General features: G+C 37.2%; 1 protein-coding gene across 1 annotated transcript; it reads left to right on the forward strand.

The window, feature by feature from the left end:
- Positions 1–14,041: 14,041 nt before the first annotated feature.
- Positions 14,042–20,951, forward strand: LOC121992948 (probable polygalacturonase). The gene is made up of 5 exons (XM_042547593.1): positions 14,042–14,745; positions 15,290–15,410; positions 18,101–18,349; positions 18,737–18,890; positions 20,330–20,951. Exons 1-5 carry the CDS (start codon positions 14,317–14,319, stop codon positions 20,847–20,849), a joined length of 1,473 nt encoding a protein of 490 aa, XP_042403527.1. The 5' UTR covers positions 14,042–14,316; the 3' UTR covers positions 20,850–20,951.
- The last annotated feature ends 2,888 nt before the right edge of the window (positions 20,952–23,839 follow it).

A 23,839-nucleotide genomic window follows, 5' to 3' on the forward strand; every position in this document is an offset into this window, starting at 1 on the left:
ATTCAATTCTTAGCAACCTTTGAGCTTTCTTAGTGTGTAAAAAGGCTTCTCCGCCTACAGTGAAGGAGACGTTTCTAGTAGAGCTGTTCAACCGCCTTAGATTAACAACCACCTACGTTGTAACTAAGTCAAATCCTTGAGTCTTTTTTCTTTCCTTTCTGTTAGTTTGTTTTTATTTTATTGTTGTTATTTTTAGAGTTGAAAGTATAAGGAGGGTAGTTCTTATTTTGTAGGCAATTCACCCCTCCCCTCTTGCCGACCCCGCTATACCAACACAACATGTGTGAGATCCTCAGCGTTTCCCTCAAAGATGGTGCACATACCATCTAACTAGCACTCATGATATGGAGAATTATTTTACTTTGAAAAATCAACAAGCAGGCAACACTCGATACCATCGGCGCTCTCCAATCCCAAATCACCGGCGGTATCCTCGACAAGAGAGCCCACTTAAAATTGAATATCAACCGAGCGGGTCACAAGCTGGAATATTACATCTTCCTATGGTACAACTCAAGTACTTGGCCAGGCACAGTCAGAGCCATCATTGGCTCGATAAGAGGAGAATCACAGTAACACCGCTCGGGGCAACATTAGCCTGATAGCAGGAGGGCCCACTGATGGCGACTCTAATCGGGCGAGGAAGACGCACACTCGACGCTTAACAATTCATCCGTCGGATGTAGTGCTGAAAAGGTGGCCGGGTCGAAAATCAGTTTCGGACCTAGAGATTTGGTGGGGGTAGAAGTATCTCATGATGATGCGCTAATAATCAAGGCTGTTATAGCTAATTATAATATTTCACGTATTTTTATTGATACTGTAGTTCTGTTAACATCATCTTTAAACAAGCTTTTGACTAGTTATAGATTGATCTGAGTGAACTTCAACCTATGGTTACTCCATTGTACGAGTCGATATGGCTCCTCCCCCAGAGATATGACCCGTACAATTCCCAAGCTAGTTGGCTAATGTGGTTCTGGTTTCCAAGCCAGGTAACAAGTGGAGGATGTGTATTGACTTCAGAGATCTCAACAAGGCCTGCCCGAAAGACTATTATCCTCTACGCCGCATAGATCAAGTGGTGGATTCTACAACTGGTTGTGAGTTTATTAGTATGCTGGATGCTTATCAAGGGTATCATCCAATTCCACTTGCTAAGGTCGATTAGGAAAATGTTAGCTTTATAACTACTAAAGGTACTTATTGCTATAATGTTATGCCTTTTGGTCTCAAAAATGCAGGGGCTACTTATCAACGACTTATGAACAAGGTTTTCCAAAAGCAGATTGGAAGAAATATGAAAGTTTATGTGGATGATATTCTTATTAAAACTATACGGGCTTCTAGTTTATGTGCTGATATTGAAGAAACTTGTAGGACTCTGAGAAGGTATGGGCTCAAACTCAATCCCATCAAATGTTTATTCAAGGCCAAGAGTGGGAAGTTCATGGGATACATGGTGACTGAGCGAAGAATAGAGGCCAATCCTAGCAAGGTGATAGCTTTACAGGACATGGATCCCCCGAAGAACCTGAAGGAGGCTCAGAGGTTAACAGGGAGGATTACTGCCCTGTCTCGCTTTATCTCTCGATCGGCCGATCAGAGTCTCCCTTTCTTCCAGATACTCTAATGAGCGACTAAGTTTCAATGGGATAAGGATTGTAGTAAGGCGTTCGAGGAGTTAAAAAAATACTTGTCTACTCTTCTTGTATTAGCTAAACCAATAGTAGGAGAAACTTTGTAGATGTACTTATCAGCCAACGATCATGCTGTTGGCTCTGTATTAGTGAGATAGGAAGAAAAAGAATAATTGCCTGTGTATGTTTTGAGCCATTTATTAAAGGGGGTTGAGTGCCGATATACGACACTCGAAAAGTTAGCTCATGGATTGGTTCTAGCAGCTCGGAGGTTACGCCCTTATTTTCTATCACACCCCATTATAATGTTAACTAACAACACTCTCAGTCGGGTGCTGGTTAACCCAGAGGCGTTCAGAAGATTGATCAAGTGGACGACAGAGCTTAGTGAGTATGATATATAGTACCAGCCTGGGACGACCATCACATCAAAGCTCAAGCTTTGGCGAATTTCATAACAGAAATACCAAGTCCCGAAACAGAGGAAACTTGGATTATCTATATGGATGGATCTTCTACTCGATAAGGCAGTGGAATTGGAATTTTTCTTATATCTCCTAGGGAGGATTGAATATAATTATCTATTAGACTGAATTATAAAGCTACCAATAATGAGGTTGAATATGAGGCATTGATAGCCGGCTTGTAGGCTGCTAAGCATGTGGGAACTGCTAATGTGGTAATTCATTTTGATTCCCAATTGACAACACAACAATTGACGGGTAACTTTAGAATTAGTAATGAGAGACTTAAGTTATATGCAGAGGTCTTTGATAAATTAAAGGTTGAATTTCATGAGGTAAGTATAAAGAAAATCTCTCGAACAGATAATCAAGTAGAAGATGAAGGCTAAATTAGCTTTTGCCATTGTGCCTTGGAATTTGGATAAACCTGTGGAGCAAACCTTATTAGTATCTTGTGTGGAACAACAAGCTAATTTGGAAATTTAAGGTGATTAGAGAACACCAATCATCCTATTTTTATGATAAGGAATTCTACCCACTAATGCAGAACAAGCTAGAGTATTCAAGAGGAGGGAAAGCCAATATACTATGATTGGGGATCACTTATATAAAAGAGTTTTCTCTAGTCCTCTGCTCAAATGTGTGGGATCAAATGTCATATAATATATTCTACAAGAAGTGCATCATGGTTCTTGTGGTAGTCATATGGGAGGTAGGTCTTTGGCTAGGAAAATATTATTAGCTGGATATTTTTGGTCTACTTTACAAGCAGATGCTGCTCAGTTGGTGAGAACTTGTTTGTCTTGTCAGAAACATCAGAATATTCCTCACCATCCTACTGAATTATTGAAGACTTCTATAGTATCTTGTCCTTTTGATCAATGGGACATGGATATAGTAGGGTTTTTCCCTCTTGCACCTACTCAGAGGAAGTTCTTGTTAGTAGTAGTGGATTATTTCTCTAAATGGGTGGAAGCAGAACCCTTGGCAAGAATTACTGAACATACAATTATCAAATTTTTATGGCAGCATATTGTTTGCAGATTTGGTATTCCACACAAAATAATTTCTGATAATGGAAGGCAATTTCAAGGAAGGAGAATTAAGAAATGGTGTTCTGATTATGGTATCACACAAGCTTTTACCTCTGTGGCGTATCCATAGAGTAATGGGCAAGCTGAGGTAACTAATAGAGAAATTATTAGAGGACTTAAAACCAAATTAGATCATGTGGGTGGCAGCTGGGTAAATGAATTACCCAGTATATTGTGGGCATATCATACTGCTCCTTGAGAATCTACAGAAATGACCCCTTTTCATCTGGTTTATGGCGGGGAAGCAGTAATTCCAATTGAGGTCGGAGTGAAGTCCGATCAGAGAAGGCTTTATGATGATAATAATGAAGATCGACACCTTATGGAGGTTGATTTAATAGAAGAAGCGCGGGACAAAGCAGCAACCCGACTTATTTCTTATCGACAACAAATGAGATAGAATTACAACAAAAGAGTTATTCCAAGGTTTTTTCAGGTATGTGATATGGTATGGAAGCGCATCAAGCCTGTAGGAGATGTCAACAAGTTAGAACTTCAATGGGGAGGACCTTATAAAATCATACAAAAGCTTGTATCAAGTGCCTATTACCTTCAGGATGCAGAAGGGAGAAAACTCGAGCGGCATTGGAGTGCTAATCATTTGCAACAATATAGAACTTAACAAATATGCTTGTAAGTCATTTATGTATTTTGTTTGAATATTTCTTATATAAATGATAGATAAAATGCAGACAACATTATTCGGGAGAGATACATATTTTTCTTTAAATCTCCCGAACAATCGATCGGGGACCCTAAGTAGTGACCGACCTGGCTTCCTTAGGGGAACCGGAGACTTTAAACCTCTATAGCAGTTGATCGGGGACCCTAAGGAGTAACCGACCTGGATTCTTTAGGGGGAACCAGAGACTTTAAACCTCCATAGCAGTCGATCGAGAACCTTTAGGAGTGACCGGCCTGGCTTCCTTAGGGGGAACCAGAGAGTTTAAACCTCCATAGCAGTCGATCAGGGACCTTGAGGAGTGACTAACCTGACTTCATTAGGAGGAACCGGAGACTTTAAACCTCCATAGTAGTCGATCAGGGATCCTAAGGAGTGATTGGCTTGGTTTCCTTAGGGGGAACCAGAGACTTTAAACCTCCATAGCAGTCGATCGGGGACCCTGAGGAGTGACCGACCTAGCTTCCTTAGGGGGAACCTGAGACTTTAAACCTCCATAGCAGTCAATCGGGGACCTTGAGAAGTGACCGGCTTGGTTTCCTTAGGGAGAACCGGAGACTTTAAACCTCCATAGCAGTCGATTGGGGACCTTGAGGAGTGACCGACCTGACTTCCTTAGGGGGAACCAGAGACTTTAAACCTCCATAGCAGTCGATCGGGGACCCTGAGGAGTGACCAACCTGGCTTCCTTAGGGGGCACCGGAGACTTTAAACCTCCATAATAGTTGATCGGGATCTTAAGGAGTGACCGACCTGGCTTCCTTAGGGGAAATCAGAGACTTTAAACCTCCATTTAGTCGATCGAGGATCCTAGGGAGTGACCGACCTGACTTCCTTAGGGGGAATCGGGGACTTTAAACCTTCATCTAGTCGATCGGGAACCCTAAGAAGTGATCGGCCTGACTTTCTTAGGGGGAACTGGAGGCTTTCTTAGGGATTGCCCCTTAGGTGGTAGACTTGGAGGAGGGCGACCTCCAAGCAAAAGGTATGCTTAGTGGGTCAGGTAGACTTACAGACATTGGCTAGATTGCCTGTTTGTGTTTGTATGGTTGTTTTGCAAGAATCTAGAGTTGGAAGCAAAACAGAGAGAAGACAAACACAAATGGATGAACCGGACCTGACTCTGGTTGAACCGGACTCAAACCGATTCAATAGATCGAACCAACAATTTGGTAGATCGACTAGGCTTGGTCCAAATTGCAGAGTTGTGAAATGTTGATATGGAAGATGATGTGGTAAAAGATATGGTTTATCTTTATGATTTGGATAAGGATAAGGATAAGCCAGATGATGTAGATAGAGATAAGGCTTGATCCATATATTGCTTTATCCAGATATACTTCATCTAGATATAACTTCATTTAGATAAGAGTTGATCCAGATAAGAATCTGATCCAACTCTATAAAAAGAGATGAAAGCTCTACATTCAACATATCACTTCTTCTACTACTCATATTATGTGTACTCAAAAGGAAAGTTACAACGCGAAGTTTTGCTACCGGGGAAGCTCTAGGAAGGGTGCGCTGCACTCAGGACTTTCAGATCGGCTTAATAAACTTTTTGTTTGTATTTCTCTTATTACAAGCTGTATTTACTTTATCATTCTTTTATGCTTGTATTTGATAAACTGTAAGATGGGTTTCTCCGCATCCGGAAAGTTTCTGAAAAGGAGACCACTAGTGGACTCGCACTTGAGTATGTAGGCCTTGGACGTACTGACCCTGGGGGGTTGAGAATCATGTAAATCCCGTGAGTGTTATTTTTTTCGTACTTTATTTTATATTCCGTTGTTACTAATGACTTTGATAGAAAGAACAGACAAAATAAAAAAGAAAGTGACAAGTCAAGATTCACCCTCTCCTCTCAACCACACTGATCCTATAAGAGCTACACTAAGACAATCGATTGAGAGTTGATATCTAGTAGACAAGTAGCCATTGCAAGAGTAGAAGTTATTGCGATCGAGAAGATAGTCAATTAATGGTACATCAAGTCAACTGATTAGCGATAATACTGCAGAATATTAAATTAAAGTTGAAGAGCTTTGAAGTCTATAAATGGGAGGAGAGAATTTAAAGGCTAATGCATATTATTTTGATATTTTAAGTTATCTTATGTATTTTTTTAATCTTAAAGCTTCCATTGTAATCATCTTCTACAGAGAAATCTTCAATGGTGCGAGCCAGCTAGGTGAATGACGGATAGAAATATTTAAACATCTGGATTTCTTTTTCAATAGAAAAATCTAGAGTGAGCAAAAATTCGATTAAACTAAATAAACAGACCAAACCGACTAAATTTTAAAATTTATTTTTTTCATAAAAAATTAATTAATTCGGTTCAGGTTTGATTTTAAAATTTCTTATTCGATTAAACTGAATAAATTAAATAAATGAATTTTTAGATCAAAGTAAAATTTAAAACTGTTGGACCCCGTAGCAGTTTTGATGTGATCAACCAAGTTGGTTAGGTCCTGCTGTGTTTGATCCCTGTGTCTGAGTGTGCAGGAGCTTAGGAACACAGGAAGTCGAGCGGAAGACGCAACTAGCGAGAAGGACGGCACGGGAAGGGAGCCGACGGGCTCGGTGCGTCCGAAGGACGAGAGAGTTGTGGAAGAGTACTCCGGTGGGCGTGAAGAGAGTGCGCGACGTTCGAGGGACGTTAAGCCGGGACGGAAGGCTGCTCGAGGAAGGCCGGAAATTGGGTTCGGGTGAGCCCTATTTCGGTTGGCCGAAATCACCCAAACAAACGGAGCTTCGGAAGACAAAGTGAAGAAGAAAAGGAGTCAAAAGAGGCTGGAAGTTACTGTAGCAGGAACCTTGAAGGCGCCTTAAACACATTGAAGGCGCCTTGAATGGATTTAAGGCGCCTTAAGCAGGCTAGTTTGACAGTTTGCGCTGCGGATAAAGTTTTATCCGCAGATTGAGTTGGAGGCGCCTTGGACTCTCGGGATAAGATTTTCAGGGCCTATATAAAGGCCCCTGGAGCTAGGAATTCAACAACAACTCAAGCAATCAATCTGTAAGCAATTCCTAAGCAACTAGTGAGCTACAAAAGTGTAAAAGGCTTCTCCGCCTTCAGAGAAGGAGAATTTTCTTAGTGCGCTCTTTTCTACTGTCCTGGATTAACAACCTCCTTGGTTGTAATCAGGTTAAATCCCTGAGTCTATTTTCTGTTCCTGTTTCTTTTTCTGTTTCGTTAATTTAGTTGCTATTATTATTGCTGATTTAAATTCTGAGTTAAAATCTGAGAAGGGTAGTTTTTATTTTTGATTTCAGCAATTCACCCCCCTCTTGCCGGTCTACGCTGCACCTACAATTGGTATCAGAGCCTGATCGCCTCAGAAGGACTAATCGCCAACTGAAGCACTACGATCAAGACGATGGCCGGAGCGAACATTCATCCCCCGAAGTTCGACGGAGACTTCGCCACATGGAAGCGCAAAATGGAGGTATTTTTTAAAACAGATTTTGATATTCTTATTACAATGAAATATGGTTTTGCAGCGCCGAAAGATAAAGAAGAAAACACATGGAGCAAGAAGGAGCAAGCCGATTTCGTCGCCAACGGAAAGGCTAAGTTCCATCTACTCAGTGTATTGCCACCTCAGGAGGTAAATCGGATCGGAAGCTACGACTCCGCAAAAGATCTCTGGGGAAAATTCCTGGAGCTTCACGAAGGTACTTCCGAAGCGAAGCTAGAGAAACGCGACATCCTCCGGAACCAATTAACGAACCTCCGGATGAACCAAGGTGAGAAGGTAGCGCAACTCCAAGCGAGAATCAAGGAGCTGATAACGCAACTAACAAACCTTGGAGAAGAGGTAACCAACCGGGATTCTATCCGATACGCGCTCAATGCCTTCCCGAGAACTCCAGAGTGGACTTCCTTAGTAGATGCGTATTACATCTCTAAGGACCTCGAGGTAAGTACTTTAGAACAATTGTTTTCTACTTTTGAACTTCATGAGTCTCGAGTTTCAGAACCCAACCGAGCAGAGAAGACAAGTCAGAACATTGCCTTAAAGGCAAAGATGAACAACTGGTAAGACGCTTCAATAAATCTTTCAGTTCAATAAATTTAAATCGCAGAGGCATCACCGAAAGAAGAGGACAGTTCGTTGCTACAACTGCAACGAAGAAGGGCACATCAAGGAGGACTGCCCAAAATTGAAGAGAAAGGAGAAAGAAAAGGAAAAGCCAAAATACAAGAAACCAGAACCCTCCAAGCACAAGAATCTGAAGGCTACTTGGTCAGATTCGTCATCCTCCGAATCGGAAGTCGAAGAATTCTCGGGACTAGCACTGATGGCCAGTCATCAGCTAGAAGAAACGTCCAGCTCAGAGATGAGCATCGACGAAGGGGGAGGAACATCAGAAGAAAGCAGCAGTGAAGGGGGAGCGTCACCAGATCAGGTAAGTAAGGTACACAATCTAACCCCGACTCAATTGTTTAGATTTATTAAAGCTCTTTATAGAGAATTAGATAAATTAGAAAAAGAAAATGAAAATTTGAAATCAGAAAATGAAAATTTGAAATTTGAAATTGAAAAATTAAAAACTGATGCATGCTTAAAGATAAATGTTTTTCCAAAATCAAAACTTAGAATTTATGAAAAATTAAATTGGTATATAAGAAAGCATCAGGGTCAACTTAGGAAAATACCTAAAGATTATATACCCCCTAAGTTTTTGACTAATCCTGTTGGAAGGAACCTTTATTGGGTTCCAAAATCTGTGCTGAATTAATTTTTTATTTAAAAAGCTTAAAGAGAAAAAATTAAACATTGAAATTCTTTATGAAAGCTTTGTCTAAAGGAAGTGGTTGTTGCTCCAATAACCAAGAAGGTCTAGTGCCTCGCCACGACCTGAAAGCTAAAATATTGAAAGCAAATATTTAATTAACTTTCTGAAAAAGCATTAAACAAAAATCAAATAATGCTTTGAAAGGTTATCAAATATTTGTTAAAATTTCCTTAGAAATTGTTTTGAAAAATTCTAACTTAATTTTTTTTTGGTTAGAAATTTTGTTTTGAAAAACTTCATTTGACTTAGATTTTTTTTGGGAACATTTAAAAATTTACTTAGGAATTTTTTTTTTTACTTAGAAATTTTTTGGAAAATTCAATTTAACTTCGAAATTTATTCAAAAAAATTCATTTTTACTTAGAATTTTTTTTTTTCAAAACTTCATTCTTACTTAAAAATATTTTCTTACTTAAAACCCCATTTTTGCTGTGATCAAAGGGGGAGAGTAAGGTACAAGCTTAGGGGGAGTTAGATAAATTTAAAATTTCTTTTATTATTTTTATAAATGTTTAGGGGGAGTTAGACAAATTTAAGATTTCCTTTGTTTTTATAAAAATTGTTGCAATTTTACTAATTGCAAAAATTATGTTTAACTTGTTAGTTTAGTAATTTTTCTTTAAAATTACTTTTTATGTATATTTTAACCCTAACTTGAACTTGGGTTGATGCACATCAAAAAGGGGGAGATTGTTGGACCCCGTGGTAGTTTTGATGTGATCAACCAAGTTGGTTAGGTCATGCTGTGTTTGATCCCCGTATCTGTGCAGGAGCTTAGGAACACGGGAAGTCGAGCGGAAGCAGCTAGCGAGAAGGACGACACGGGAAGGAGCCGACGGGCTCGGTGCGTCCGAAGGGCGAGAGTTCTGGTACTCGGTGGGCGTGAAGGCGTGCGTGGCGTTCGAGGGCGTTAAGCGGGACGGAAGGTGCTCGAGGAAGGCTGAAATTGGGTTCGGGTGAGCCCTATTTCGGTTGGCCAAAACAAACAAACGAAGCTTGGAAGACAAAGTGAAGAAGAAAAGGAGTCAAAAGAGGTCGAAAAATACTGTAGCAGGAAGTTACTGTAGCCTTAAACACATTGAAGGCGCCTTGAATGGATTTAAGACGCCTTGAGCAGGCCAGTTTGACCGTTTGCGCTGCGGATAAAGTTTTATCCGCAGATTGAGTTGGAGACGCCTTAAATCCTGTTGGAGGCGCCTTGGACTCTCGGGATAAGATTTTCAGGGCCTATATAAAGGCCCCTGGAGCTAGGAATTCAACAACAACTCAAGCAATCAATCTGTAAGCAATTCCTAAGCAACTAGTGAGCTACAAAAGTGTAAAAGGCTTCTCCGCCTTCAGAGAAGGAGAATTTTCTTAGTGCGCTCTTTTCTACTGTCCTGATTTAACAACCTCCTTGGTTGTAATCAGGTTAAATCCCTGAGTCTATTTTCTGTTCCTGTTTCTTTTTCTGTTTCGTTAATTTAGTTGCTATTATTATTGCTGATTTAAATTATGAGTTAAAATTCGAGGAGGGTAGTTTTTATTTTTGATTTCAGCAATTCACCTCCCTCTTGCCGGTCTACGCTGCACCTACAAAAACTTTATTTTTTAAGACCGAAAATGAATTTTATTAAAAAAACTAAATTTTTAAACACTAATTACAAAAATTCGATTAATTTAATTTTTGATCAAATTAATCAATAGTTTATTGGTTTGGTCTATTCAGTTATTTTTAAAGATTCAATCAGTCTAGTTAGTTTGAAAAATATCAATTCGGCTAAGTTCAATTTGATTTTAATCGAATAACCTAAAGAAATCTAAGTGAATTTTCAAGAAAATAGAAGTTTTTGAAAATGATTAACTGATGAATATATTATAAAATAAGAATAAAGATTTGAAATCACATTACATAAATATGTTAATGTTTATTTTTAATTTCTAATGCATACTTATTTGATTCTCAGTTAAGCATATAGTGACGGAATGTTTCTATTGTTGCCTCTAGTCATATCCTAATAGGAAATTACGACTATATCTATTAATTGCATATACAAATTTTCATGTATAATAAAACTATAGAATGTAATTTGAATTAATGATTCATACGTGTATATGTTTTCACAAAATCAACACTGGATCTTTATAAGAAAAATGGGTATTGGTGATTAGAATGTTGGATAGAATTTAAAATATCACAGTTCGATTTTTTATTTAGAGGAAAAATTATGAAAAATAGTACAAAATACGATTACTTAAGTGTCTATTTTCGGCAATTTATCAAATCACGCACCTAGATATCTTAATTGACCAAAAGACGTATGTTACTTTGGTATTTATCAAAGGACGCACTTTTTCAAGTGCACTTCCCTTTTTATCCTTCTGACCAATCAAACATTTTTTTTTGGCATTTTTCTTTTCTCCCTCTTCTCTTTCCTATCTCTTTTTCATCAACGACATTTAAAATTTAGTTAATTTTTTGATAGCATTTTAATACATTTAGATAAGCTAAAATAAACTATGAATAGCAAATTTAAACTCCTAGCAACATCAGGAATCTACAGGAACTGAAATGGGTGTAATCTGAGGTCTCTAGGTCCATCAGTGGGTTTCGGTCAAAACTCACTGATGGACCTAGAGAGTTCCTATTGCACCCATTTTAGTTTCTATGGATTCCTGGTGTTGCAAGGAGTTCAAATTTGCTATCCATTATTTATTTTGACTTTTAGAAGGTGTTAAAATACAAGAAGAAAGAATCAGCAAAAAAAATTCATATCAGGCCCACATTGGACCTGATATGATTCATATCAGGCCTAACGTGGAGCTTTTTACGTGGACCTGATATGATTAATATCAGGCCTAATGTGGAGCTTTTTTGCTGATTCTTTCTTCTTATATTTTAACACCTTCTAAAAGTCAAAATAAACAATGGATAGCAAATTTGAACTCCTTGCAATATCAAGAATCTACAGGAACTGAAATGTGTGTAATATGAGGTCTCTAGGTCCATCAGTGGGTTTCGGTCAAAACCCACTGATGGACCTAGAGAGCTCCGATTGCACCCATTTCAGTTTCTATGGATTCCTGGTATTGCAAGGAATTCAAATTTACTATCCATTATTTATTTTGACTTTTAGAAGGTGTTAAAATACAAGAAGAAAGAATCAGCAAAAAGGCTCCACGTTAGGCCTGATATGAATCATATCAGGCCCACGTTGGGCCTGATATGATTCCATATCAGGCCCAACGTGGATCTCACTCTATTAGGAATGCTCAACTGTTTTAGGAACTCTTCATTTCATAATGGATGTGTTTATGATTGCTCTAAGTAGAAAAATAGATAAGGACATCAATGCATATCCTCCTACATAAATGCTTCAGCTAGTGATGAAATTAAGTGGAAAAAGGCAGTAGCAAAACGTTGAGAGTTCTCTGACAAATTATAGAATGTATAATGTTTCATTACCTATAAGAAATACATATGCAAACACTTAGAACAAATAGTCATAGTATAGTTATTGAAAAAAGAGAAGATACGTATAATTCCAATAAATAGAATTGACACAATACCAGATAGACCTAATTCTTCTATTAGCATGTAACTGCAAATAAGTCATGACTCACTTATTTCTTCTTTCTTTGTAAAAGAAAATTAATCCAGAAAATGAGATCACTTACGAGAAATAAGGGAAAAGGACAAAGAGACACCACTCCAAATTCTGAAGGCTGAAAGAAAAGTGTGTCAATTATTTAAATGGGAAAAAGATACCAAGCAAAAGGTAGAGGAATTGCAAAAATCATTACTTTTCAATATCCAATCCAACATATTTGAAGAGGTATTCAGCAGTTAAGGTTTTTCCGCATAATTTTTCAAACCCCCAACAAAGACATACATCATGAACTGAGATTTAAGTCAAAATAAAATGCTACATTGGAAATGAAAAGTTCCTAAAATAATTGAGAATTCTTAATAGAGTGAGATCCATATTGGGCCTGATATGGAATCATATCAGGCCCAACGTGGGCCTGATATGATTCATATCAGGCCTAACGTGGAGCCTTTTTGCTGATTCTTTCTTCTTATATTTTAACACCTTCTAAAAGTCAAAATAAACAATAGATAGCAAATTTGAACTCCTTGCAACATCAGGAATCTACAGGAACTGAAATGGGTGTAATCTGAGGTCTCTAGGTCCATCAGTGGGTTTCGGTCAAAACCCACTGATGGACCTAGAGAGCTCCGATTGCACCCATTTCAGTTTCTATGGATTCCTGGTGTTGCAAGGAGTTCAAATTTGTTATCCATTATTTATTTTAACTTTTAGAAGGTGTTAAAATACAAGAAGAAAGAATCAACAAAAATAATTCATATCAGGCCTAACGTGGAGCCTTTTTGCTGATTATTTCTTCTTGTATTTTAACACCTTCTAAAAGTCAAAATAAATAATGGATAGCAAATTTGAATTCCTTGCAACACCAAGAATCCATAGAAACTGAAATGGGTGCAATCGAAGCTCTCTAAGTCCATTAGTGGGTTTTTACCGAAATCCACTGATGGACCTAGAGACCTCAGATTACACCCATTTCATTGTTTATTTTGATTTTTAGAAGGTGTTAAAATATAAGAAGAAAGAATCAGCAAAAAAGCTCCATGTTAGGCATGATATGAATCATATCAGGCCCAACGTGGGCCTGATATAAATTTTTTTTGTTGATTCTTTCTTCTTGTATTTTAACACCTTCTAAAAGTCAAAATAAATAATGGATAGCAAATTTGAACTCCTTGCAACACCAGGAATCATAAAAACTGAAATGGGTGCAATCGGAGCTCTCTAGGTCCATTAGTGAGTTTTGACCGAAACCCACTGATGGACCTAGATACCTCAGATTACATCCATTTCAGTTCATGTAGATTCCTGATGTTGCAAGGAGTTTAAATGTGCTATTCATAGTTTATTTTAGCTTATCTAAATGTATTAAAATGTTATCAAAAAATTAACTAAATTTTAAATGTCGTTGATGAAAGAGAAGATAGGAAAGAGAAGAGGGAGAAAAGAAAAACGATAAAAAAAAGTTTGATTGGTCAGAAGGATAAAAAGGGAAGTGCACTTGAAAAAGTGCGTTCTTTGGTAAATACCAAAATAACATATGTCTTTTGGTCAATTAAAATATCTAGGTGCGTGATTTGATAAATTTTCGATGTATTTTAGTATCCAAGTATGACAACCCACCACGATAGGTCAATTGTGGAGGTCGGCTATCAAATCAAGTGGTATATAAGGAATAAAGGATCGGACCGGTGTATTCCAAAAATTTGAAAGGTGGCTGACCAACCAAAAAAACAAAAAAAAACACAAAAACAAAAAGTGTGAGGAAGAGTGGTTGTATCGTACAGTGCCCGTCTTCTACGCATAGGGCGGTGCGCTTCCCTCAACGTCATATCCTTCCTCTTCCCTTCAACTTCACTCATCCTACCTCTCCTCCTTTTTAATCCCCCAATCCATCTCTTCCATGTACTAACCGCTAGCTTCGCAATCCCCAATCTCCTTCTCGATTCCCTTCTCCTGTTCGAGATCTTCCATTCGATACTAGTTTCCTCTCTTCTGGCAGAGTAAAGTTGAAGATCAGACTCGATTCTTTTGGTAGCATCTATGGTGGAGGTGTTCTCCTCCTGGTGGACATCTCATCTCCACCAGCATCCTCGGTGGCTGGTGGGGCTTTTCACCACCCGGAGGACGCTGGTTTTCCTGCTCTGGATTGTCGGCCTCGTTATGGTTTTCTGGTGGCAGAGTACCTCGGTGGTCAGCATTGTTTTCTTTCGCTGGAGAGTGGTAGCGCCCCAGTCGGATTCAGTGATGCGAGCGGCAGTGTTCAATTTGACGGATTTCGGTGCAGTTGGGGATGGGAAGACGCTGAACACGGGGGCTTTTGAGCGTGCCGTGGTGGAGATCTCAAAGCTTAGACAGAAGGGAGGTGGTCAGCTCAATGTTCCTGCTGGGCTCTGGCTCACCGCGCCCTTCAATCTCACCAGCCACATGACTCTCTTCCTAGCGAATGGTGCAGTGATTCTTGGGATCGAGGTAATCTAAGCGCGATCTTATGCCTTTATTTTTAGGATTTTTCCATATTATACGTCCAAGATATTAATTTTCACTTCAAATCAACATAGTTCCTTTCAGATTAGATATATGGTCGGTGTTAAATTGTAATGTTTATTCTACTTTTACTTATAGTTTGTCTCGTTAGCAAATTTATACAATAAATGCTGGATTCTCTGTCCAATCAAAGCAAAGATGCTTAATAACCCAGCAATTCATCTATCATAACTAAAACTCTGCACTTTATTCTATTGTCGGTTAATCTTTCACTGCAAAATTTACTGGTTTGGTGCTTGTTGCTAAAATGTGCTTCTTTGATTTCACATTTAGATTGAATTAAGAATAACTTAAGGTGAATCACAAATTCAAGATAAGTTCAGGTTAAATTTTGCATTGAAACTGAACATGGTAGATACAAAAATATATATTTAGAACTTTTCGATGGATACTTTTCAAAATATGGTTTATATCTACTTGTGGGTCTATGACTGTTTTCTTAGCCAAATCTGTGTTGTTTCTCAATCAGGATGAGAGTTATTGGCAATTGATGCCTCCTTTGCCATCTTATGGATATGGGCGGGAACACAATGGGCCTAGATATGGAAGTCTCATACATGGTCAAAATTTGAATGATGTCATTATAACTGGTAAGTGTAGTTAATTCTGCTGCTTCATGTTTCTATTCCTTGATTCAAATCTAGATTACTGCATGGCTTCCCCTAATGCTATTTTTGAAGCTGCATTTATTCCAAATGTCAAGATGTTATGGACAGGCAATCTAACATGAAAATTGCAAGTCCAAGGAATGTTGACAAAAAATGGAAGATTAAGATATTAACATATTGAGGTAAGAAAATGGAGTGCATATTTGTAAGACAGTGGAGAAGAATGTTTGTTCTCTATAGAATTCTTGTTTTTATGCGGGATATATAAATTGTGAGGAACTCCATTGCTTCGTGAGCATCATATGAAAGTGTTATTGGGGTTACAAAATTGTAAATAAAGTTCCACAATGAAAACACATTGGAAAGATCATGGGTTTATAAGGGAAATATATCTCTATTGGTATGAGGTCTTTTAGGTAAAACCTAAAAATAAAACTATGAGCGCTTAGGCCCAAACTAGACAATATCATAATATTGTAGAGATATCTAAATTCCTTCGGTCCTAACAATTGATATTAGAGTCCCGGACTGCCGGAAGGTCTAACCGCCGACTGCACACAAGAAATATGGTCTAATCGAACCATATGAGTAGAATATTAACTTCAAACAAAGGAAGTGAGAGCTTCTGAATTAGGAGAACTAAACACCAAGCAAGAAGTCCTGGTGGACAGTTAGACAGAGAAGCCATAGTTTGGACTGAGGGCCAAGGAAGTCCTAGTAGGTTGGGTGGATCAAGGAGCAGGGAAACCTAGTAGGTCGGTTGGATAGAGGCAGGAAGACCTGGTGGGTTGAGAATCGGACATCAAACGAATAGACTTTCCGCTTGAGGGGGATTGTGTTCCTTCGTTTGAGGGGGGATTGTTGGGGTTGCAAGGTTGCAAACAAAGTCTTATATTGAAACCACATGGAAAAGATCATGAGTTTATAAGAGAAAGATATCGTCATTGATATGTGGCCCTTTGGGTAAAACTCAAATATAAAACAATAAGGGCTTAAGCTCAAAGTGGAAAATATCATACTATTGTAGAGATATCTAAATTTTTTCTGTCTTAACAAGTATAACTTGTTGAGGTATGCAAATTGTCAGATATGCAAATTAAAAGGACTTCCATAGGTTCCAAGTCTCTTATGAAATTATAATTAGTATACATAAACAGAAAATTGACTCTGTTTTTTCTATTTTTTATATGAGAAAAACCATTAATTATAATGCATATCCCTAATTTATAATAAAATTACAATGACAGAAGGATCATGAAGTTTCAGAAAGTTGTCTACTGATGTCTATGACATTAGGTGTAACTTCGTTTAGTCAATATTACATTGTTGTCATAAAATGTAGTCCAGCTATATACCTTTTTTTCACCATATTATGCAACTAAATCTAGCTGAAAACATATACACGGACTTAAGGTTATTCTCATTGAGATGCTTTTTTTTTAATCTAATTCCAGTATCTTTTTTGACATGTTTGTGTATTTTCTTTAGTTATTATAAACATGAAAAGCAATCATATGAATTAAAATTAGGTGTGAAGCATCGAGCAACTCCTTCCTAGTAAAAGAATTTTTACAAGTTAGAATTCCTCGAGCATTATTTTCAGGCAGGTCTATCAACTTTTGTTTTTTAAAGCACAAATGGACGAGTGTGAAGTTCCGTTTCCACCGATCATTGAAATATGTGAAAAGATTCTTGCTGGCAATTCTCTGATTTTTATAATACATATTTTGTGTTAACAAGGCAACTATTTCCCATAGCTTGCTAAGATGTGGGAAATTTCATTTCCAGACATAACTTCTATATTATCTCATATCTATTCTCTTCTTTTCATAAAGGGCAGCCCGGTGCACGAAGCTCCCGCCATGCGGGGTCCCGGGGAAGGATCCATTGTACGCAGCCTTATCCTGCTTTTTGCAAGAGGCTGTTTCCAGAATTTGAACCCGTGGTCTTTTGGTCACATGACAATAACTTTACCATTGTGCCAAGACTCCCCTTCTTCTCTTCTTTTCATGAGCTTATAAAATTCAGAGTAGTGTGCTACCTTATTTATTTAATTAGCAGTGTAAATAAGCCTAGTCGAACTTAGTTGTATACAAACTTGTTTATTTACTCATCTAGCTTATTCACGTTTGTTTATTAAAAATCATATCGACTTCAAGTTGACCTCGAGTTTTTTTATCAAGATCAGTTGACAACGTTCCTTTCCTTATAAATTATAATAAATGTTTATTTAATATGAAAAATTATATTATTTCCTATTGTTAAAGATATTATGAATAATTTAAGGCTATAAAAATAAATTATTATATTTTAATGTATTTAAATAACAAATTAAGAAATAGATTTATAATTAAATTTTACACAAGTTATTAAAAAAGTTTATTCATAAATTATTGATTGATGAACTTTATTTGGTGAACATTAACAAACCAAGCTCACTAGTGTTCAAAATTGTTAATTTTATATATTCTTCAACTATTGATTGAACATAAACGAGCTTTATGGAATCAAATACTAAGCTTGTTCACCAACATTTGGTTCATTTATAATCTTACCTTTAATATGTGTTTGTTAAAGGCTATTTTGATGATGACATCTTTGTTGTTAGGATTGCACGACAGGAAATTTGCAAGTGTTCTGCTATATTTAAAGCATTTCTTGTGTATCAACAGGACATAATGGTACAATAAATGGTCAAGGTCATTCATGGTGGACTAAATACAAGAAAAAACTTCTCAACTACACAAGAGGACCTCTTGTGCAGCTTATGAGGTCCAATGATATAGTCATCTCAAACATAACTCTGCGTGATTCTCCTTTTTGGACATTACATCCATATGATTGCAATAATGTAACAGTCTCTAATGTTACCATCTTGGCTCCTGTTACTGGAGCTCCAAATACAGATGGTATTGACCCAGGTATGCAATGTCATCATTAAGCCTCTTTCTTGTTACTTTGATTTGGACTTCAAAGGATTCTCTTTCAAGATCTTCCATTTAGGGTTCTCTGATTCATTACTTCTTTTTGGATGCCTAACTGCTAAGTACTAATGCAAATTTTTTGTCTCAAGATTAAGTAACTCTAATCCTTAGAAATACTTTCCTTTCCATCTTTTATTTTTTATTTTTTATATTTTTGCCTAAAAGAAGAAAACATATGACTCTTATTCTTGAGAAAAAACAATAAATTCATTCAAGGCAGAGATTTACCTATGTTCCTTGTTTTGAAGTTATCTGAATTGTTAGTTTCCCTTGTTTCTTAACCATTGCAGTTCTGATCCTGACAACTGCTCATGGTCTCTGCAGATTCTTGCAAGAATGTCTTGATAGAGAACTCATACATATGTGTAGGTGATGATGCAATAGCCATAAAGAGTGGCTGGGATCAGTATGGAATAGCATATGGGCATCCATCTACTAATATTACTCTTCGCAATCTCACTGTTCGATCTGTGGTGAGGTATGATTTTATAAAAAATTTGCATCCTGTAATCAAAATAATGATTAGTTTGGTAATCGATGCTACTGAAAAAAAAAATTATTCTCTCTTTTGTGGCATGCATACAAAATAATGATATTCTAGATGCATCCTGTAATCAAACGTTGCTAGTTTTCATTAGGCTAATTAGTTGTCATAGTACAGAGTACATAGGTTCTATGAAACGGAACTTCCATTTTGAAATTGATGCTCTTCTTAGTTTCTTCTTTCTTTTGATTGTCACAAACCTAGCATAAGCAAACCTATAAGATTTTTCCTTCAATCAACCAATTTGTTTTTTCTATCAAAATGTCAGAAGACTTCACTGGAGGCCTACCATTCTCATCATGCTGTTCTTATTTGTTTTATGATTTTATTTAATCTTACAATCTCAACCCCATGATTTTGAGAGAACTTATATGAAGAAGCAAGATGGTTCAAATGGAGAAGGGCATTAAGTATTTTTGGTGATCATAAGGTAGCGGTTAAAGGAAAGTTTTAAGAACGATGATTTGACCCATTATATTATATGAAGTTGAATGTTGAGTTATTAAGGTGATGTTTGGTTAAATTACTGGAATAATTATGGGTATGAGTTTGATAGTAAAGTGGAATAGGAATGAGAATGGAAATGAAACCCACCTAGTTATATGAGTTTGGTTGATTCTCATAACTCTAGAAATCATTATCATTCCCAAATCCACAATAAAAAAACTATCTTTTACTATCATTCCATTTCCTCATTCCCAAATCCATCAACCAAACACCCCCTAAGTAAGTTCATAATCAAAAGATGAGAGTTGCAGAGGTAAGAATGTTAACGTGGATGTAAGGACATATGAGGATGGTGTGGTAAGAAACAAAAATATTAGAGAGAGAGTCGAGATTTGTGTCTATTAAAAGAAAACTTCAAGGGTCGTATTTAAGATGATATTGACACTTTTAGGCATATAGTTAGATAATGTGAAAACATGATAAATACATGCATTAGTAGAGGAAGAGGGAGACAATTTTTTATTTAATTAGCAATGATAAAATAAGATCCGTATAACTCCACTTAGTGGTATAAAAATCCTGATTGTTATTGTTGTTATGTGAAGAATGGTCTACTACTCTAGATACTTTTGACCTAAAACAACTAAGTATTTTCCAAGCACTCTGATTTATATACACCTATTAACAGTAGATATTGAGAAAGAGCTTATTTTTGCAACAAACAACCAGCAGTAGTATCCCTTACCGATATACATATTTTACAAAGCCTGAGCAACTCCTTTCCTTTCTGTATGAGTCAAACAAATAGAGTTCAACACAGAAGAAGAAATATAGATACTTCTCTCAGGATGATTCTTTCTGCTTATTTTCCCTCCTCGATGTTTAAAGGGTTCTCATGTTTTTCAACTTGTATATTTATGAAACAGTGCTGGAGTATCCATAGGCAGCGAGATGTCAGGTGGAGTTTCAAATGTCCTGATGGAAAACCTCATTGTTTGGGATTCAAGACGAGGCATAAGAATAAAGACAGCCCCAGGGAGAGGGGGCTATGTTCAAAACATCACTTTCAAGAATGTGACTTTTCATAATCTGCGAGTTGGAATTGTCATAAAGACAGATTACAATGAGCACCCCCCAGGATTTGACCCCAAATCTCTTCCAATCATTCAGAATATATCCTTCGTGGGGATCCATGGGCGTGATGTTCTTGTTCCTGTTCGGCTCCATGGCAGTGAAGAGATTCCCATCAAAGGTGTTAGCTTCCGGGACGTGTCTGTTCAGTCAAGCTACAATAAGCATGTTTTCCAATGCTCCTATGTTGAGGGTCGTGCCATAGGGCCCATCTTCCCTGCACCATGTGAGAACCTGGACATTTACGATGAGCAGGGAAATGTAGTAAAGCGTTCGGAGTCGCAAAACAAAACTAACATCGACTATCGCATTTGAAATTTTCATTGTTACACCTGCACCTCATTGTTACACCTGATTGGATTGTCTATTACATAAAAATGTCTCTTTTCATTCCTGATAATATGGTCTTGCAGTGCAGTCGTTTGCCTATTAAATTCTAAGGTAAAATGTACGTTAAAACTAGCCAAACTATTTCCTGATAAAATTACTCAAAAAAAATGCTGATTTTGTTTTCATCATTTAGCAACTAACGAAGAGATATGTGTATTAACATCTTTATTACCTGGTATAATAATTATCTTAATTATTATTGGAAATTTGGTAGTTATAATAGCAATTGTTGCAGTCGGACCTTCCCTCCTTTTGTTGGTGACTTCATCAATTTGGTGGTAGCTCAATATTGAAGGATGACGAATTGGAAATTTGGGTCATGACTCTTTGGTTAGTTGAGTAGTCGTGTCTTATGCGTATCGTCAAAGCAACAATAATATGGTTGAACATAGTTGAGGCAAGAATTATACTTTTTCATTAGAATGATTTCATCTTGCCCCAGGGCTTAGGTTGTCTTCTAACATGCAATAACTTTCGTCCCAAAGTAGGACCACTAGAAATTTTAAAATTGAAGGAACATTCAATGCTTTAGGATTCTTTAAAGGAATTAAGATGAGAAGACAACTCAGCCTAAAAAATTATTACTTGAATTTGAAGGATATTGGAATGGAAGATCAAATTTATTTTGGGCAAAAATTTAAAAAATATCTCTTTTTATTGAAATCATCAAAAAAACATCTTGTTTTTTTGATTTATTATTACAAAAGCATTGCATTATGTGATCATTAATATTATATTATATCAATTATAACATCGTAGCTCCTCTATAGTTACAACAACTATCTCTGTTCAATACTGATAAATATTATATTACAATAGTTATAAATCGTAGTTGTAATAATATAAACAGTTTATTTCTGATCAACATTGGTCAATATCATGTTGTATCGATTATAAAATTGTTACCATTATAATTGTGTAGTTACAGCTATGTTACATAACTGCTACAACTATATAATAGTTACAAAATCATAGTTATTATAACTATGTAGCAGTAATGATCTCATAGCAACTATAACATCGTCGAAAATAAAGATATTTTCAAAAACAAAAATATGTTAACACAGGATGAGACGCTATTTTAATAACAAATGGAAAAAGCACCCATAGGATGATTTCAATAAAAAAAAAGAGTTTTGATTTTTTTCCATATTTATTTTTATTAGACCCAATGCACACTCAAGAGGTTTCACCAAAGGATGCAAACCTTGATTTCAAATTTCATTTTTGAAGGGTGTATAAGAAAAAAATTGCTTGGATTAATCACTGATCCTGTTTGAGATCTGTGAGGATGAGCGCTCGTTTCAATGAATGATGATGACCTCTGATGAAGACGAACTCCGATGACCTGAAGAAACTCCTCCACTCTCCTACGCACAATGAGACGAGTCAACAAAACGTTAGCGACCTAAGACCGAGGTGGGGATCCCTGGCTAGGCGCTTCGACGCTCAAGTCAGTTCCTCTCAAAGATGGAAGAAGAAGAACCAGAAGAAGAAGAATAGTATTTGAAGTGAAACAAAGTTCAGATGCTAGAACTTGTGTACCTTACTAACGGAGAAAATCCCCCTTTTTATACCACCTCACGTGACCTCCGTAGTTGTGAGGTAGTCCCCGGTTTGTTAGAGTTTGTTAGGAGATGAAGTCATTTTCTATACTTTGTGCAATAATCCTTTAAGAAATCTTTTTTGTACCCCAGATGTACCCGTTTTGTCGTTTATGACACGTCATCATATTTGAAGAAGCTTCTAGAAGATATTTCCCGTCAAAAATTCTATTAAGCATGTTTCGGCCGGTCGTTCTAGTCGACCACATATACTGTTGAGAATGCTTTCTGTTAAATATGTCTCGACCGATCGTTTAAGTCGACCATGTTTACTGTTCAAACCACCTCCTATTGAATATGCTTCGTCCGATCGTTCAACCCGGTCGTTTATACTGTTCAGATTACCTCCTATTGAATATGCTTTCTGTTGAAAATGCTTCGACCGGTCGCTCAAGCCAGTCGTATATATTGTTAAGAATACCTCCTGTTGAATATGTCTTGGTCGATCATTCAAACCGGTCGTATATACTGTTAAGAATGTCTCTTGTTAAATATATTCCGGTCTGTCGTTCAAGCCAACCGTGTATACTATTTAGATTACCATCTTGTCGAACCTGTCCTTTATGCTCAGGCGAGTTTTGCCCGACCGAGCATATATGAGCACGTGGATGCTCGCTCGGCCTGCGGTCGGTCGGTGAGATATTGAGAATATTATATAAGGCTAAATGCCTTTATGCTTGGGCGAGCTTTACCTGGTCAAACATATACGAGCATGTGAGTGCTTGCTCGGCCTACGGTCGGCCAGTCAGATACTAAGAATATTATATAAGGCTAAATGCCTTTATGCTCGGGTGGACTTTACCCGGACGAGCATATACGAGCATGTGGGTGCTCGCTCGGCCTGCGGTCGACTGGTCAGATACTGAGAATATTATATAAGGATAAATACCTTTATGCTCAAGCGGGCTTTGCCCGGTCGAACATATATGAGCACATAGATGTAGGGATCGCAATTTTCTCCGCGGGTTTGGGGCTCCGCGGGGAAAACCCGAAATGGGGATGGGGATCCCCGATTTTTCGGGGATGGGGCGGGTTTGGGGCAAGTATGAGAATACTATCCTCATCCCCGAACCCGCCCCGAATATTATTATTATTAATATTAATAAATAATAATATGATTTTTTTTTTAAAAATATTAATAATAGTGTTAATATTAATATTAAAATTTTTGAAAATATTATTAATAATAATATTATTGATATTGATATTAATATTAATATTATCATTCATAATTATTATTAAATAATAATAATAATATAAATTAAATTTAGAAATGGGGCGGGGATGGGGAATCCCCGAATCCGTGGGTTC

Source organism: Zingiber officinale, chromosome 6B (genome assembly GCF_018446385.1).
Source record: "Zingiber officinale cultivar Zhangliang chromosome 6B, Zo_v1.1, whole genome shotgun sequence".
Classification (NCBI taxonomy): domain Eukaryota; kingdom Viridiplantae; phylum Streptophyta; class Magnoliopsida; order Zingiberales; family Zingiberaceae; genus Zingiber; species Zingiber officinale.